This window comes from Meles meles, chromosome 12 (genome assembly GCF_922984935.1).
Source record: "Meles meles chromosome 12, mMelMel3.1 paternal haplotype, whole genome shotgun sequence".
Lineage (NCBI taxonomy): Eukaryota > Metazoa > Chordata > Mammalia > Carnivora > Mustelidae > Meles > Meles meles.
In genome coordinates this window covers 43130183-43143122 of record NC_060077.1, presented here as the reverse complement: position 1 = coordinate 43143122, position 12940 = coordinate 43130183, and the positions used below count along the sequence as shown (strand labels likewise).

At 46.0% G+C, this 12940-nt stretch overlaps 1 protein-coding gene across 1 annotated transcript in view; it reads left to right on the top strand.

The window, feature by feature from the left end:
- Nucleotides 1–138: 138 nt before the first annotated feature.
- EMILIN2 (elastin microfibril interfacer 2) overlaps nt 139–12940 on the top strand; it is a 58778-nt gene continuing 45976 nt past the window's right edge. The window contains exons 1-2 of the mRNA XM_046024065.1: nt 139–488; nt 1001–1123. Of these exons, the coding sequence (XP_045880021.1) occupies nt 355–488; nt 1001–1123 (257 nt within the window). The 5' untranslated portion in view covers nt 139–354. The remainder of the gene's footprint in view (nt 489–1000; nt 1124–12940) is intronic.

Sequence of the window (12940 nt, the reverse complement as noted above, 5' to 3'; positions counted from 1 at the left end):
TTCAGCCCTTTTACCCCAAGCCCCCTGCCGAGAGGCAAGGGCACCGGAGACAGGGAGCCGTGGTGGAAGGAGAGTCACGTTTCGGAGAGGGAAGTGAAATAAAGAGGGCGGCACCCGGGGGGACCTGTGCGTCATTGAGGGACCGAGAAGAAGCGCGGGCGCACGGGGTGGAAAGGAGAAGTGGGAGCGAGAAGTCGGAGGGGGCGGCCGCGGAGTGCGGGTGGGGGCGTCGCGAAGCGCCCAAGCCTCTCCTGCCTTCTCCGGCCGCGCCCCGTCCGCCCGCAGCCTCGCGGCGCCAGCCTAGACCCTCAGCGCTCCGGATCCGGCCGGCGGGGCGCGCCCGCCGCGCGCAGAATGTGGCAGCGGACACGGCCCCGGCCCCGTGCGTCCTGGCGCTGGGCGCTGGCGTTGCTGACCCTGGGCGGCGCAGGGCTGTGCCACGCCGGCCCGCAGCCCATGCACCCCGCACGGCCGGGAGCCAGGAACAAGTAAGTGCGCCGTCCCTTTCCCGGATCCCGGAACCGAGCCCTAGGCCCCCAGCCTCCTCCCCTACCCGCAGCCCGGTCCGCAGCTGCTCTGCCGAAGGCGAAGAGCAGCAGCCGGGGGTCCCGCTTAGGCTGCCCGGGTGGCGCCTCCTCCCGGGAGGGCCGTGCGCTCCACCGACCGCGCGGTGGATCTCGCCAGCCCTTCCAGCAGTGCTGCCTCCGGGGCCGCGGGGCGCTGGGAGTGTCCCGAAGAGCAGGGCGACCAGGAATTACTGAAGCCCCTGGGACCACAGGCACTTTTCTTTACGTTTTTTGTCGGCTAAAGGTGCGCGTTCCCCGAAGGCGCAGCCGCGCTCCCTCCGATGGCTGCTTTGTGGGGCTCCCGCCTCTGCAGAGACGCGGGGGTTGCCGAGCCTCGCTCGGTCCGCGGCTCTCATCGGCTGGCCCCTTCTCCCCCAGCCTCATTGTTCTAAGGCTTTACACCGTGGCTTCTCGCTCTCTCTCCTTCACCCCAGGAACTGGTGCGCCTACATCGTGAACAAGAATGTGAGCTGCTCTGTGCTGGAGGGAAGTGAGAGTTTTATTCAAGCTCAGTACAACTGTGCCTGGAACCAGATGCCCTGTCCGTCGGCGCTGGTGTAAGTCCTTGAGCCCAGGAGCGGGCGGGGTGCGTCGGGGCTTGGGCGGTGGGTGGCGTCGGAGCGTTGGGCTCCAGCCCGTCCGTAAATCTCTTCCAGAGAGAGAGAGAAAACTCAGCAGCTGAGAAGTCTTAGCGCTGAGCGGTGTCCCGGGCGTGCTGGGGGATTTTAGAAGCGTGTGTTGCCCTAGAGTGAACATAGAGGATGCGCACGACTTGAGAGCTTGTGATCACCAGAGTATAAGAGGGGTGAACGAAGCCCCCACCCCCACCTCTTTTTTTTCCTTGCAATTTTATTACTAACATAAGGCAGCTGGACCTAATTAGATCCATATTGTGTGTGCTGGGACACACAGAAGATTCCAAAATGTATACGGCTAAAAACGTTGAAATGTAGGATTAGCTGAGAGGTTTGTTCTGCCCGTGTCCTAAAAAAAGACGAGTTTTGTCCAAATGGCCCCATAAAACGGACCTCTAACAGCGTTATAGCCCTCTAAACTGAAGTCCCAGCAATAACTTGCTTAAAAGTGAGTCATTTTTTTTTTTTTTTTAATGTTAGATTTGGGGATTCAGCAAAGACTTTGCTGGGAGAAAATGGTCATCTTTTTGATGAGAATTAATCATCTTTTTGCTTATAAAGATTTCATCATCTTTAAAAAAAAAAACAAAGAGGAAGCAGTGCGATGGAATAGATACTGTTAACTACCCTCACACACACTCAGTTGTCTTCTGGCAATCCTTTGTGTTTTTGTGTAAGTTCTTATCAGAGGAGGAGTTGATGCGAGTCAATGGCTGTTGGGGAACACATGGAATGGTTGAAATGAATTGTTTTCCCCTAAGAATAAGTTGTTTGTCTTAGGGCACTGTTGTCATTACAGCAAAGAATAGCCAGTAGGCGGATCTGTCTTTGGCAAAGCAAAGGGACAGACTGAAACTGTACTCCAGGAAATCTTATTTCAGAAGGCGGTAGATGAGGCTTCAGGCTTTGTGGGGTGGAAGTCGCCTCTGGATCATTCCACTTGGGCTGTTGTGAGAACTGCAAAAAGGGAAGGGATAATTCCTGGTAGGCCAAGAGCAACAACAACAACGGCCTAGAAGAGACGTACATCCCCCCTCGAATATACAGAGAACCAGGCAGACGTGGAATCCCTAGCTCCCTGAGTTGGGTTTGTCAGAGGGGATGCACGCTGTCATAGTGCCTGTATCTGTACTCCACCGTTTGTAGACCTCACAGTCCGTGGCAGCAGTCAGGGAAAGGAGAACCGATTAAGATTTTTACATTGTGACAGAGACATGAACTAAGTACTCAACACGGTTTGAATGGATGTGCTTAAACTTAGAATTATTAGTCAGGAACATTTCATTTGTTTTACCCAAGAACTGCATTTTGTGGTTTGCTATAACCTAAAGACTTGTGGCAACTCAGATAAATGAATTTTTCATTTGGGGAGGTCATGCTTTTCATTTAAAAGATGTTTTTCTTTTCTTTTAAATTATCTGAAATTATTTTAGTGCTTGGAAAATTAAATGATGATTTAATTGTTGTATTTGACCAAAACTCAGTGGAACAGATTCTTTGTCGTCAGTGGGGAGCAAATCACCTCCAGATCAACAGGTTAATGGAAGGCAGTTGGAGCATATTTTTGCCACCCAGTGGGAAGGACAACAAAAATTGCTATAAGAAATGACAGATGTTTCTGTTGTTTTCTTAAATAGAACCAAAATAAGTGACCTGGGTGTTTTTCTTCAGTAACAGCCACCTAAACAATTCAATTGTTTTTACATTTAGTTACTGCATTGTAAGTGTGAAATTTTAAAAATAAGAACAGACTGTTTAAGCTGATCAATCTGAACATTTTGAAATGTAAATAGTTAATTCAGTCTTGACTTTTTTCTCTTCCTTTAGAGCTAGAAAAGGAATGGTTTACCTTATTTTTCAGCTACTAAATGTGTCCTAAATTTTGATGCTTGGTGGATGATAGAAGTCAGAGCCTCTTTATACTTAAAGAGAACGAATGGCTATTTAACGTGGAATTTCCCAGGTGTTTCTGATGAATCCAGAAGTTCCAGTCACTTCTCTCAATTCATGGGGTCGTTTTCAGGTGAGGTCATCAGGATTTGATCCTTAGAACCTGAGGCTGGAGGTTGGCCAAGAGTTTGGAGCCAGAATGCAGTTTGGCAGCTGGGGCCCGCTGAGTACCTGGGAGGGGCAGGTGTGCACCAGCAAGGCCTTGGGAGGACTGGGGCTGAGTGGAGTTTCTAGGCATGGTGGAGAGAAAGGAGAAGGAGGAACCAGAAAGGAGAGAGCAAAGCCAACTTTAGAAGAGGAAACTTCATCTTAGGGACCTCAGGAGGGGAGGTCCATAGATTGAGGGGTCCCGTGAGACTGGTGGCTTTAGCTAGCAGGAAGAACTTGCTTCTGCAGAAAGGACAGTGTCAGGTCAGTGGCGGACAGGCATTGCAGTTCGTGTGAGATTAAGGGAATAGGTCAAGAGGAAACTCGGTAACACAGGCATCACATGTGGACCAAAGTCTTTGGTGGAAAAAAGGGAGTTGATAGTAGCCAAGCAGGTGAAGAATCACTTAAAGAGAAAATGCTGCGTGTTCTGAGATGGAAGTGGAGAGCCAAGGGAGATGCTGAGCATACTCTCAGACACGGGGGAAGTCAGCTAGGAAACGAGGTTTAATGGGAAGTCCATAGAAATAAGTGGAGAACATCTGTGCCTGGTGGTGTCATTGGGCACTGAGCCTCAGCGGGCTGTACAGACTTAGCCCATGTGCCTTTCCAGAAGGGTTAAATTGCTCCATTTGCATATATGAAGAGCCTTCGATTCCAGATTGCAAATTTGGGCATTGTTATGTGAAACTAGGGCAGAGAGGGTGTTTGTGTATGTGGGCATTTTGAGTCATTATTTTTCTGAGACCAAAAGAAACTTCTGTGTGTCAGATGCTGCGATAGGGCTTTTTGTTCCGTAGATGAGGTTATTTAATTCTTGCTACAACCGTTCAAGATGGAAACCATGGTCCTCATCTTGCCAATGAGGAAACAGAGGCTAGATGTTCCCTAACTTATCTACGGTCATGTGACGCTAAGTGGCAGAGCTTCCCGCAAACCCAGGGCTTCTGGCCTTTGGCCCCATAGCAATGGAGAATGCATTTGTTTGTTTTAGTGTGTGCCTTTCGTAGATTGCCCAGTACTCAACTATTAAGAACAATTACACCTTTTGTAAAAGGCAATTCCCATGTAAAAGTGATTGAGAACTGTTTGTGTGGGTTATTTGCTTCGATGCATTGGACTGTATAATTTTTCACACTGTCCACTATGCTATACGGTTTGTTTTCTTAAAATTTTTTCCATTTTATTGAGATTTAATTGACATACAGCACTGCATAAATTTAAGGTATATAGCCTAAGGACTTATATATGTTGTGAAATGATTGTCACAGGAAGTTAACATCCATCATCTCATGGAAACAACCACAACAAAAAGGGCAAGTTTTTTCCTTGCGATGTGACCCATAGGATCCACTCTCTTAACAAATTTCAAATACACCATACAGCAGTGTTAACTACACTCACGTCCATTACATCCCCAGAACTTTGTTACGATGGGAAGTTTGCACCTTTGACCACTTTCATCCAGTTCTCTCTCACCCCACCCTTGCCTCTGTTAGCCACAAATCTGAATTTTCTGTGAGTTTGTGTATTTCTTTTAGATTCTATGCATAAGTGAGAATATACACATGCGTACTATGTATGTCTACATACAGACATACAGAATTTGTCTTTCTCTGACTTACTTCACCTGGCATAATGCCCTCAAGCTCCATCCTCACATGGTAGGACTTTTTTTAATGGCAGAATAGTATTCCATTGTATGTATAAACCACAACTTCTTTATCTGCTCATCAGTCAGCAGACACATAGGTTGCTTCCATGTCGTGAGCATGGGGTGCTGACATCTGTTTAACATCGAGTCTTTGTTTTCTTTGCATATATACCAAGAAGTGAAGTTGCTGGATCATGGGGTGCTTCTATTTTTAACTTTTTGAGGAACCTCCATGCTGTTTTCCATAGTGGTTGCACCAATTTACATTCCCACCCACAGTGAACAAGCATTTCCTTTTCTCCACATCTGCAGCAGCATTCATATCTTGTCCTTTTGATGTCTTATTTTAATAAAGTACTCAGGGCCTGACTTGGGTGAGAGAACCTCCCAGGGGCGCATTACTGTAATGAGAGGAGCCCCTTCAACCCCTTACATCTTCAGATGCCATAGCGGCATCATCCCCATTCTACAGAAGGTCACATAGTTAGGAAGTAGTTGATCCTGGATCCAAATCCAGTCATAGTTCCATGCCTCAGACTCTTCTCCCTCCACACCGCATGGTCCCTTGCTGTCTGGACCCACACCTGAGGGTGAGTGTGATGCCTGCCACAGCGGGTGCTGGGACATTGGCACCCCTGGTGAGATGGAAGGGAGGGGCGATGGTCTGAGGTTTCCTAGATCCCCGTCTACATGGTGGTGGTGTTTGTGTGGACTGCTGGTAGGAAATGGCACTATCTTCTCCTTCTTGGACGAGGCATTGTTTCCTTTCCTGCATCATTCATGCACTGTGGCAGTGATTCTGGATAGTCCCTAACCTCCCACTCCGCTGCATCAGTCCAGCTGACTTCTGTTAGCATTTGAGGCATTTGGGGGGCGTCCTTTGTGCAGAGCAGCTGCTCTGTAGGGAAGGACATCTGGGGATTCCCAGCTGGAAGGCAGGATTATTTCCCTGCATTCGCTTTGCTACCAGCTCAGGGCTGAGGCTCTGTAGGGCGGGGTTTCCTACTCTGTGCCCACAAACTGACTTGGGTTTATCAGCATCTACTCAACCCTTCTCCTGCCCCCTCTTGGGTGTGTTGCATCGGGGTGGAATTTTTCCTATGAGCTCTTTAAAAGAATCTCATCAGTTGGAGGAGGAACTGGGTGGGACCAGCTGGGGGAGCCTGTGCCGCTGTGATAACACAGAAGAAGAATTTGTGAATGTATAGCAGGTGTTGAGTTCTAAGTGCTGAGTTCCAGAACTCCTCTAATTCTCAGATTCCAAGGGGAAGCAGATGGTCATTCAGTTGGAAGTAAAGTAAAGTTGTCTATTAGCAATCTCAACCAGGAAAAGCTTTTTTTTTTTTTTTTTTTGGACAAAGAACACTTAAGGCTGCGAAAATAATGAGGACTTACATCTTCTGGAGTAAATTCTACAGTTTCTACATCTCCAGGAATGGAATTCCATTCACCTGGAACACATGCTTCTTGTGTGTATAGCTTGGAGGGTCATTTTTTTTCCTTCAGCTTTTAAACATCTTGCAATCAGTTGGCTGTTAAAAGCTTTGCTCCTTGGGTTTGAGGGTAATTTGAATCAACTGAGGGAGCCTGAGCTGGTGTCTGGAGAAGGAGAGAATGCACGCTTGGAGCGGTGGTTCCCCGACCCCCAGAGCCGTATGCACTTTCACCCCTTCTTCAGTTGGCCTTCCTTACCAGCTTTTCGGGGCTACCTCTGTCTTGTTACCCTAGAATCTTCTGACCTTCCTTTCAAGCTTCTTTGTACTTTTGTTCTTTCCCTCTTCTTAGGTTCCTGGTAGATCAGATGCTAGGTTTGTAGAGCCCTTTCACAGCCGTGTTTTCCTTATCACAAGCTCAGCCAGATAAGTTAGGACAGAGACAGGGGTCTTAGAAGAAGTTTGTGGTTCTGGGCTACATTTTCCACCTTTCTTATTAAAATTAATGGGATTCAAATAGAGCTTATGGTCTTAAAAACAATAACTTCTCGTTAAACCCCCTTTTTGTCCCTTTATTTGGTCTTTCCCCACTGATCTGTTCTCTGTTGGCACTTGGTAAATGAACTAAAATTCTGAGGTAGTCAGGAAAGAGGAGATAAATGGAGCAGGTGTCCCCTGAGGTAGTCCCTCTAACTGACTGATGTGGCCAATGTGTTCTGGAAGAGGAAATAGAAATCTTGGCTTCTGGCTCTGCTCTACTGCCACGGAGCTGTGTGTCTTTAGGCAAGTCCCTCAGCCTCTCTGAGGCACATTCTCCTCATCTCTACATTCCTGGTGAAGTACCAGAGCTAACAGAACTTTTAAAAGTGCTCTATCACGGTGGATGGGGTAACTGGGTCATGGACATTAAGGAGGGCATGTGATCTAATGAGCACTGGGTATTTGTTTTGTTTTGTTTAAAGATTTTATTTATTTATTTGTCAGAGAGAGCACAAGCAGGCAGAGTGGCAGGCAGAAGCAGAGAGAGAAGCAGGCTCACCCCTGAGCAAGGAGCCCGATGTGGGGCTCGATCCCAGGACCCTGGGATCATGACCTGAACTGAAGGCAGCAGCTTAACCAACTGAGCCACCCAGGTATCTCAAGGGTATTTTAGGCAACTGATGAACCACTGACCTCTACCCTTGAAACCAATAATACGTTATGTTAATTAATTGAATTTAAATACAAATAAGTTTAAAAAAAATAAACGATTCCATTTGGTAAAAAGAAGAGTGCACTATCATACTCCTGTAGGGTACACTTAGCAGGAAAGTCTCATGAACATTCCTTATTGTCATCATTTGGAGTGTTGCTGCTTCTCAGGTGGGCTTATCGTTGAAGGCTTTGAATTTGAAGTTAACGCTTCTGGGCATGTTATAGAAGATCTGAAGTGCTACAAAATGAAATAAACTCTGTAAACAAAGATAAGAATTAAGTAAAAGAGTAAAATCAGCTTTCAGACTGACGTTGACTTAGAGAGTGTTTCGGAATCAGAGTCAGCAATGGTTTCTTTGGGGGATGCTCATCGGTGATTATGGACGATGTAAAGTAAATGTTCCGGGGGTGATGGGCCCTGGTCACTGGTCCTGCAGGTGTGTGCGTGCCCGTGGCTGCTGGGCGGAGAGCCAGAGGGACTTTCCACGTTGCGTGAGCTGCGGGAACTCTACTCATTCTCCCGCCACCTTTGCGCCAGCCACTTTGCGCCAGCCACTTTGCGCTCTAACCCTTTGCATCGAGAAAAAGTCCTCTGAAGCTCTGTTTGATAACAGCAGGACGTCACTAAGGGTCACTGAGTGTGAATAATACAGTAAGTACTGTCCAGCACAGTTACCCAGTGTTTTACATACTGGTCTTGAAAACCTAAAGCTGACAGACTGTACCAGTGTTCAGACAACGTACAGACTGTCACCCAAATGTTCTTCTGACTTTTTGCTGGTCCAAACAAACACTGACTTCTTTTCAATGACTCAGAATTAGCTGCTTCTGTCCTTGATAAAGCTATTTTCTGGACTTAAAAATAACAAAGACCCACTTGATAAGATGATGCCAGCCTGACTTCTTCTCACCGAGAACAATTTTCCTGGACAGCTTGAGAGAGGAACATAGTTGTTGTCCACGTGACAGCAGTTCCTATTGGAGGAAAATAATGAAATGATTAAAATGAAACTCCCCAAGCAGTTTTCTTCTTCCTTTCGTGTTTTAAAGTGGTGATGTGTGCTGAACAAAAGTAGGGGCGGTTCAAACTAACCAAATCCCTGGTTTGAAAATGCTGTAGAAGCAAACTTTTCTGGGTGTGTTAGGACCCAGCTGTTCTCCCCCCTCCCCCTCCTCCTCACTCTCCACTAAGAAAATATTAGATTAGGGAATACGCCTAAACATTATTCTCTGCAGTGTCAGCCTTTCAGGGTAGTGTATTTTACTAGGCATTTGCTAAAGAGACCGATGGTTTAGCTGAAGCCTTCTCACACTGGCCATTTTGATGAAAGGGAGTTTACTAGGAGACCTCTCAAATTTTCCTAACATTCTCCGGCTTCATACATATTTGTGATTGTACAGGGTCTGCCGAACGGGCTTTATTCAGTTATCTTTTAAGAGATTTGCTCACAATCCATTATAAAACAAGGTTCTAGAGATTTTCTTCTTCAAGTTGTTTCTCTACAGCTGCTCAACAAGGATGCTGTTGAAGCATTGTGGGATACGGACCTAATTTTTTTTTTCTTTTCTGAACTACAGTGGTGAAAATGCCACTTGCTCTTCTGCTGAGGGTTTCCACGTAGCTTGGATTCTTTTTATTTAAGTGCAGTTAGCCAACATATAGTATATCATTAGTTTCAGAGGGTGGGTCAGTAATTTATCAGTTGTGTGTGACATGCAGTGCTCATCACATCACGGGCCCTCTGTAATGTCCATCACCCAGTCACCCTCCGTTTGTTTCCTTTGGTTGAGAGTCTCTTACAGTTTGTCTCCTCTGAAAACAGAGCCCCAGAGCTGTGGCTCTGATTGCGACAGAACCCAGGGCGGGGCGAGTTTCACAATCCAGCAGTTTGCGGGAGATCTTTTCACCATTAAGCGTTTCTCTGGCTTGTGTCAGCGTCAACGCAAAGAGCTCTCCCCTGCTGATGGAATGAGGCCTTGGTGGGGAAGCAGAGTTGAGCCTTTTTGAATATTCTGAACATTCCAGAATCTTGGGTCCTGCCGGCTGTCCTGACAAGCGTCCGGGCCTGCTTCAGGCGTCTGGGGGTGTGTGTTGGCGATTCATCAGCTGCTTTCAGCTGGGACAGCAGCTTTCCAGGACGGAAGTGCCAGGTCAGGGGTCTGACTCCGTCACAATCAACGAGACACCCTTTTCCCATCCCAACATGCTGCATCATCTTCTGGCAAATCACAAGATATTTGGGAGTCATTCTGTTGCGTTATGGCAAAAACAGCTAGCAAGATAGAACACAGGTTCCTTGCCCACTGAGGGTACAGGGGGGAAGGCAGATACCCCATCTATGGCTTGCTTCCTGAACCAAACAGCACAGTGCCCTCCAAACACTCCTTGTCAGAATTGGCCCTGGGAAAATAATAATCCCAAAGAGTAGTCACTCTGTCCTATTTTATTTTATTTAAAAAAAAAATTTATTTATCTGAGAGGTAGAGAGTGAGTGAAAGAGAGAACATGGGCGGGAGAAGGGGTACTGGGAGAGGGAGAAGCAGACTCCCCACTGAGCAAGGAGCCTGACCTGGGGCTCGATCCCAGAACGCTGGGATCATGACCCAAGCTGAAGGCTGACGCTTAACCAGCTGAGCCACCCAGGTGCCCCTTGTCATATTTTCAAAACACTAATTTATGTCTTTGGTTTCTGTGTGTTATATTGCGCAAAATGGCAATTTTGTTTGTTTTTACAAAATGGCAATCTGAAGGAACTTAGAAAAAATTCTGTTTTGACGATGTTCCTTAGTCAATGATCCATACCTTGAAAAGTACAAAAACAAACATTAGGTCTGTATTCCCAAGAGATAAAGCAAATGGCTGTGTGAAGAGTAATATGATCCACTTAAAAAGAAAACCCAAAACTTTAGTTAAATCCTCATTTTGAAAAACTGAAAAACACTTAATGCTGTGGTTTTGGTTTCTACTTAACGAAGTTCTATTATTGCATTGTCAAGACAAGACTATCTGGCACTCAGTTTCATAGTCCTGAAGAGATTTTAAACACCCTAGTGCAGAAATGCATTGTGTATGTATATAATATTTATTTTATATTTGTATTATATTTACATATAAATATTATAAAATATAATATTTTATATTTAATATTTTATATATAACATAAATATTATATTTTATAATATTTATATATGTATGTATATATACATATATAATATAAAACAGCTTTATCAAGGTATAATCTACATAAGCCATACATATTTAAAGTTCTATAACTAAATGCTTTGATATGTGTATGCACCCATGAAACCAATGTCACAATCAAGATATTGATCATAGCCATTACCCCCCAAATTTTCCTCACACCCCTTGGCCATCCTTTCCTTTGGTTTCTCCTCACATGACCCCTAGGCAGCAGCTGATATGCTTTCTAGCAACATAGATAAGTTTGGATTTTCTAGTGTTTTATGTGTAAGTAGTCATATACAACGAACTCCTATGTTAGCCTTTTTCTATTCAGCGTACTCATTTGGCAGTATATCCATGTCGTACTGTGGTATCAATAGTTACTTGTATTGTTGAGTGGTATTGTATTGTTGAGTGGTATTCCTTTGTATGTGCGGACCACTGTCTGTATGTAGTTGTTTTGTAGTGGAGGACTTGTGGCAAAATGGTGTGGAAGCTCATTTGTATTGATAGTAAGGTTACTTCTCTGGTTTTTCTGAAAACAAATTAGATGGTAACAGATGTATAACAGATGTAGGGCACTAGATAAAACCATAGTGGATGGAGTAAGAAAAACACTTTTCACGTTTAGAGCCCTGGAAAATGTTGGATTGAGGCCGCATATTTAGCTTAAGCCATTTCGAGTTGGCAGAAAGCTCAGTAGGGTTAAAGGAGACTCATTTGGAACTGTTGGTTACTCTGTTTCATTAGACAAATATATATATATATATTTTTTTAATTTTATTTATTTATTTGTCAGAGAGAGAGAGAGAGCGAGAGTGAGCACAGGCAGACAGAGTGACAGGCAGAGACAGAGAGAGAAGCAGGCTCCCCGCTGAGCACGGAGCCCGATGTGGGACTCAATCCCAGGACGCTGGGATTATGACCTGAGCCGAAGGCAGCTGCTTAACCAACTGAGCCACCCAGGCGTCCCAGACAAATATATATTTTTAAAAATTTTATTTATTTATCTGGCAGACAGAGACACTGAGAGAGGGAACACAAGCAGTGGGAGTGGGTGAGGGAGAAGCAGGCTCCCCACCGAACAGGGAGCCCAAAGTGGTGCTTGATCCCAGGACCCTGGGCTCATAACGTGAGCCAAAGACAAATGCTTAATGACTGAGCCATCCAGGTGCCCCTCATTAAACAAATATTTTGTGGAAGGCCTGTGTCTGGCCCAGGACTAGGCCTATGGGGACACAGCAAGGAACCTGACTTCTCTCTATCCCTCCAGAAGTTCACATCCAGTCAGTGAATGAGACATAGATAGAAATAATTACAATGTGAAAGGTGGAAATGAAGGTTGTAGTACAGAAGTTCAAGTAGCCAAGGATGATCAGAGGTGGAGGGAATTACTTCGGCCAGGAGGACTCCGAAAACCTGTTTGCAGGTGATGGTGACATCTTAGCAGGATGTCACTTAGCATCTTTGAAGGATGTCACTTGTCAGCTTTGCATCTTTGAAGGATGGTTCCCATTGAGTATGTGCAGATATAAAACAAGAGAACGAGTATATGCCAGCATAAAACAAGAGAAGTGAATTAGGGCCTGGAGGTGGGAAGCGAAGGGGCATCTGTGGGGAGGTGTGAACTGTCTGCAGGGCTGCCTTCCCCTGAGGGCTGAGGGAAGGCTCTGCTCTGAGCTGCTCTCCCAGGTGCATAGATGGCCACCTTCTTCCCAGTGTCTGACCCATTGTTTGTTTGTCTCTGTGTCCCATTGGATTAGGGCCCATCCCTGAATGGGGGATAAGGACTCCAACATATCTTTTTTGGGGGACATTAATTCAACCCATAACAGCCAGTGTTGGGAGGTTGGGCTTTATCATTTAGGCAAAGGGAAGTCATGGAAGGTTTTTGATTAGGGACATCATAGGAATTTCCCTTCCAGATGTTGATCAGACCATGTGTGCAAAACAGCTCTGAGAGAGGGAGCCCTGGGTGGGGGCAAGGAGTGGTGGGAGGGAGCTCAGTCCATGCCATCCACGGAGAATGCGTGGTGGGTGTGGTGGGGGAAGCAGACCTGGCCGTGCAGAGGATGAGAAACAGCCACCCAGTCAAATAACCAGGTGGCCCCTCCTCTGCACAGGTTGGGGGTACATGAAGAGCTGTCATGGGGTGGTCTGTGTAGTGTGTTGCCACA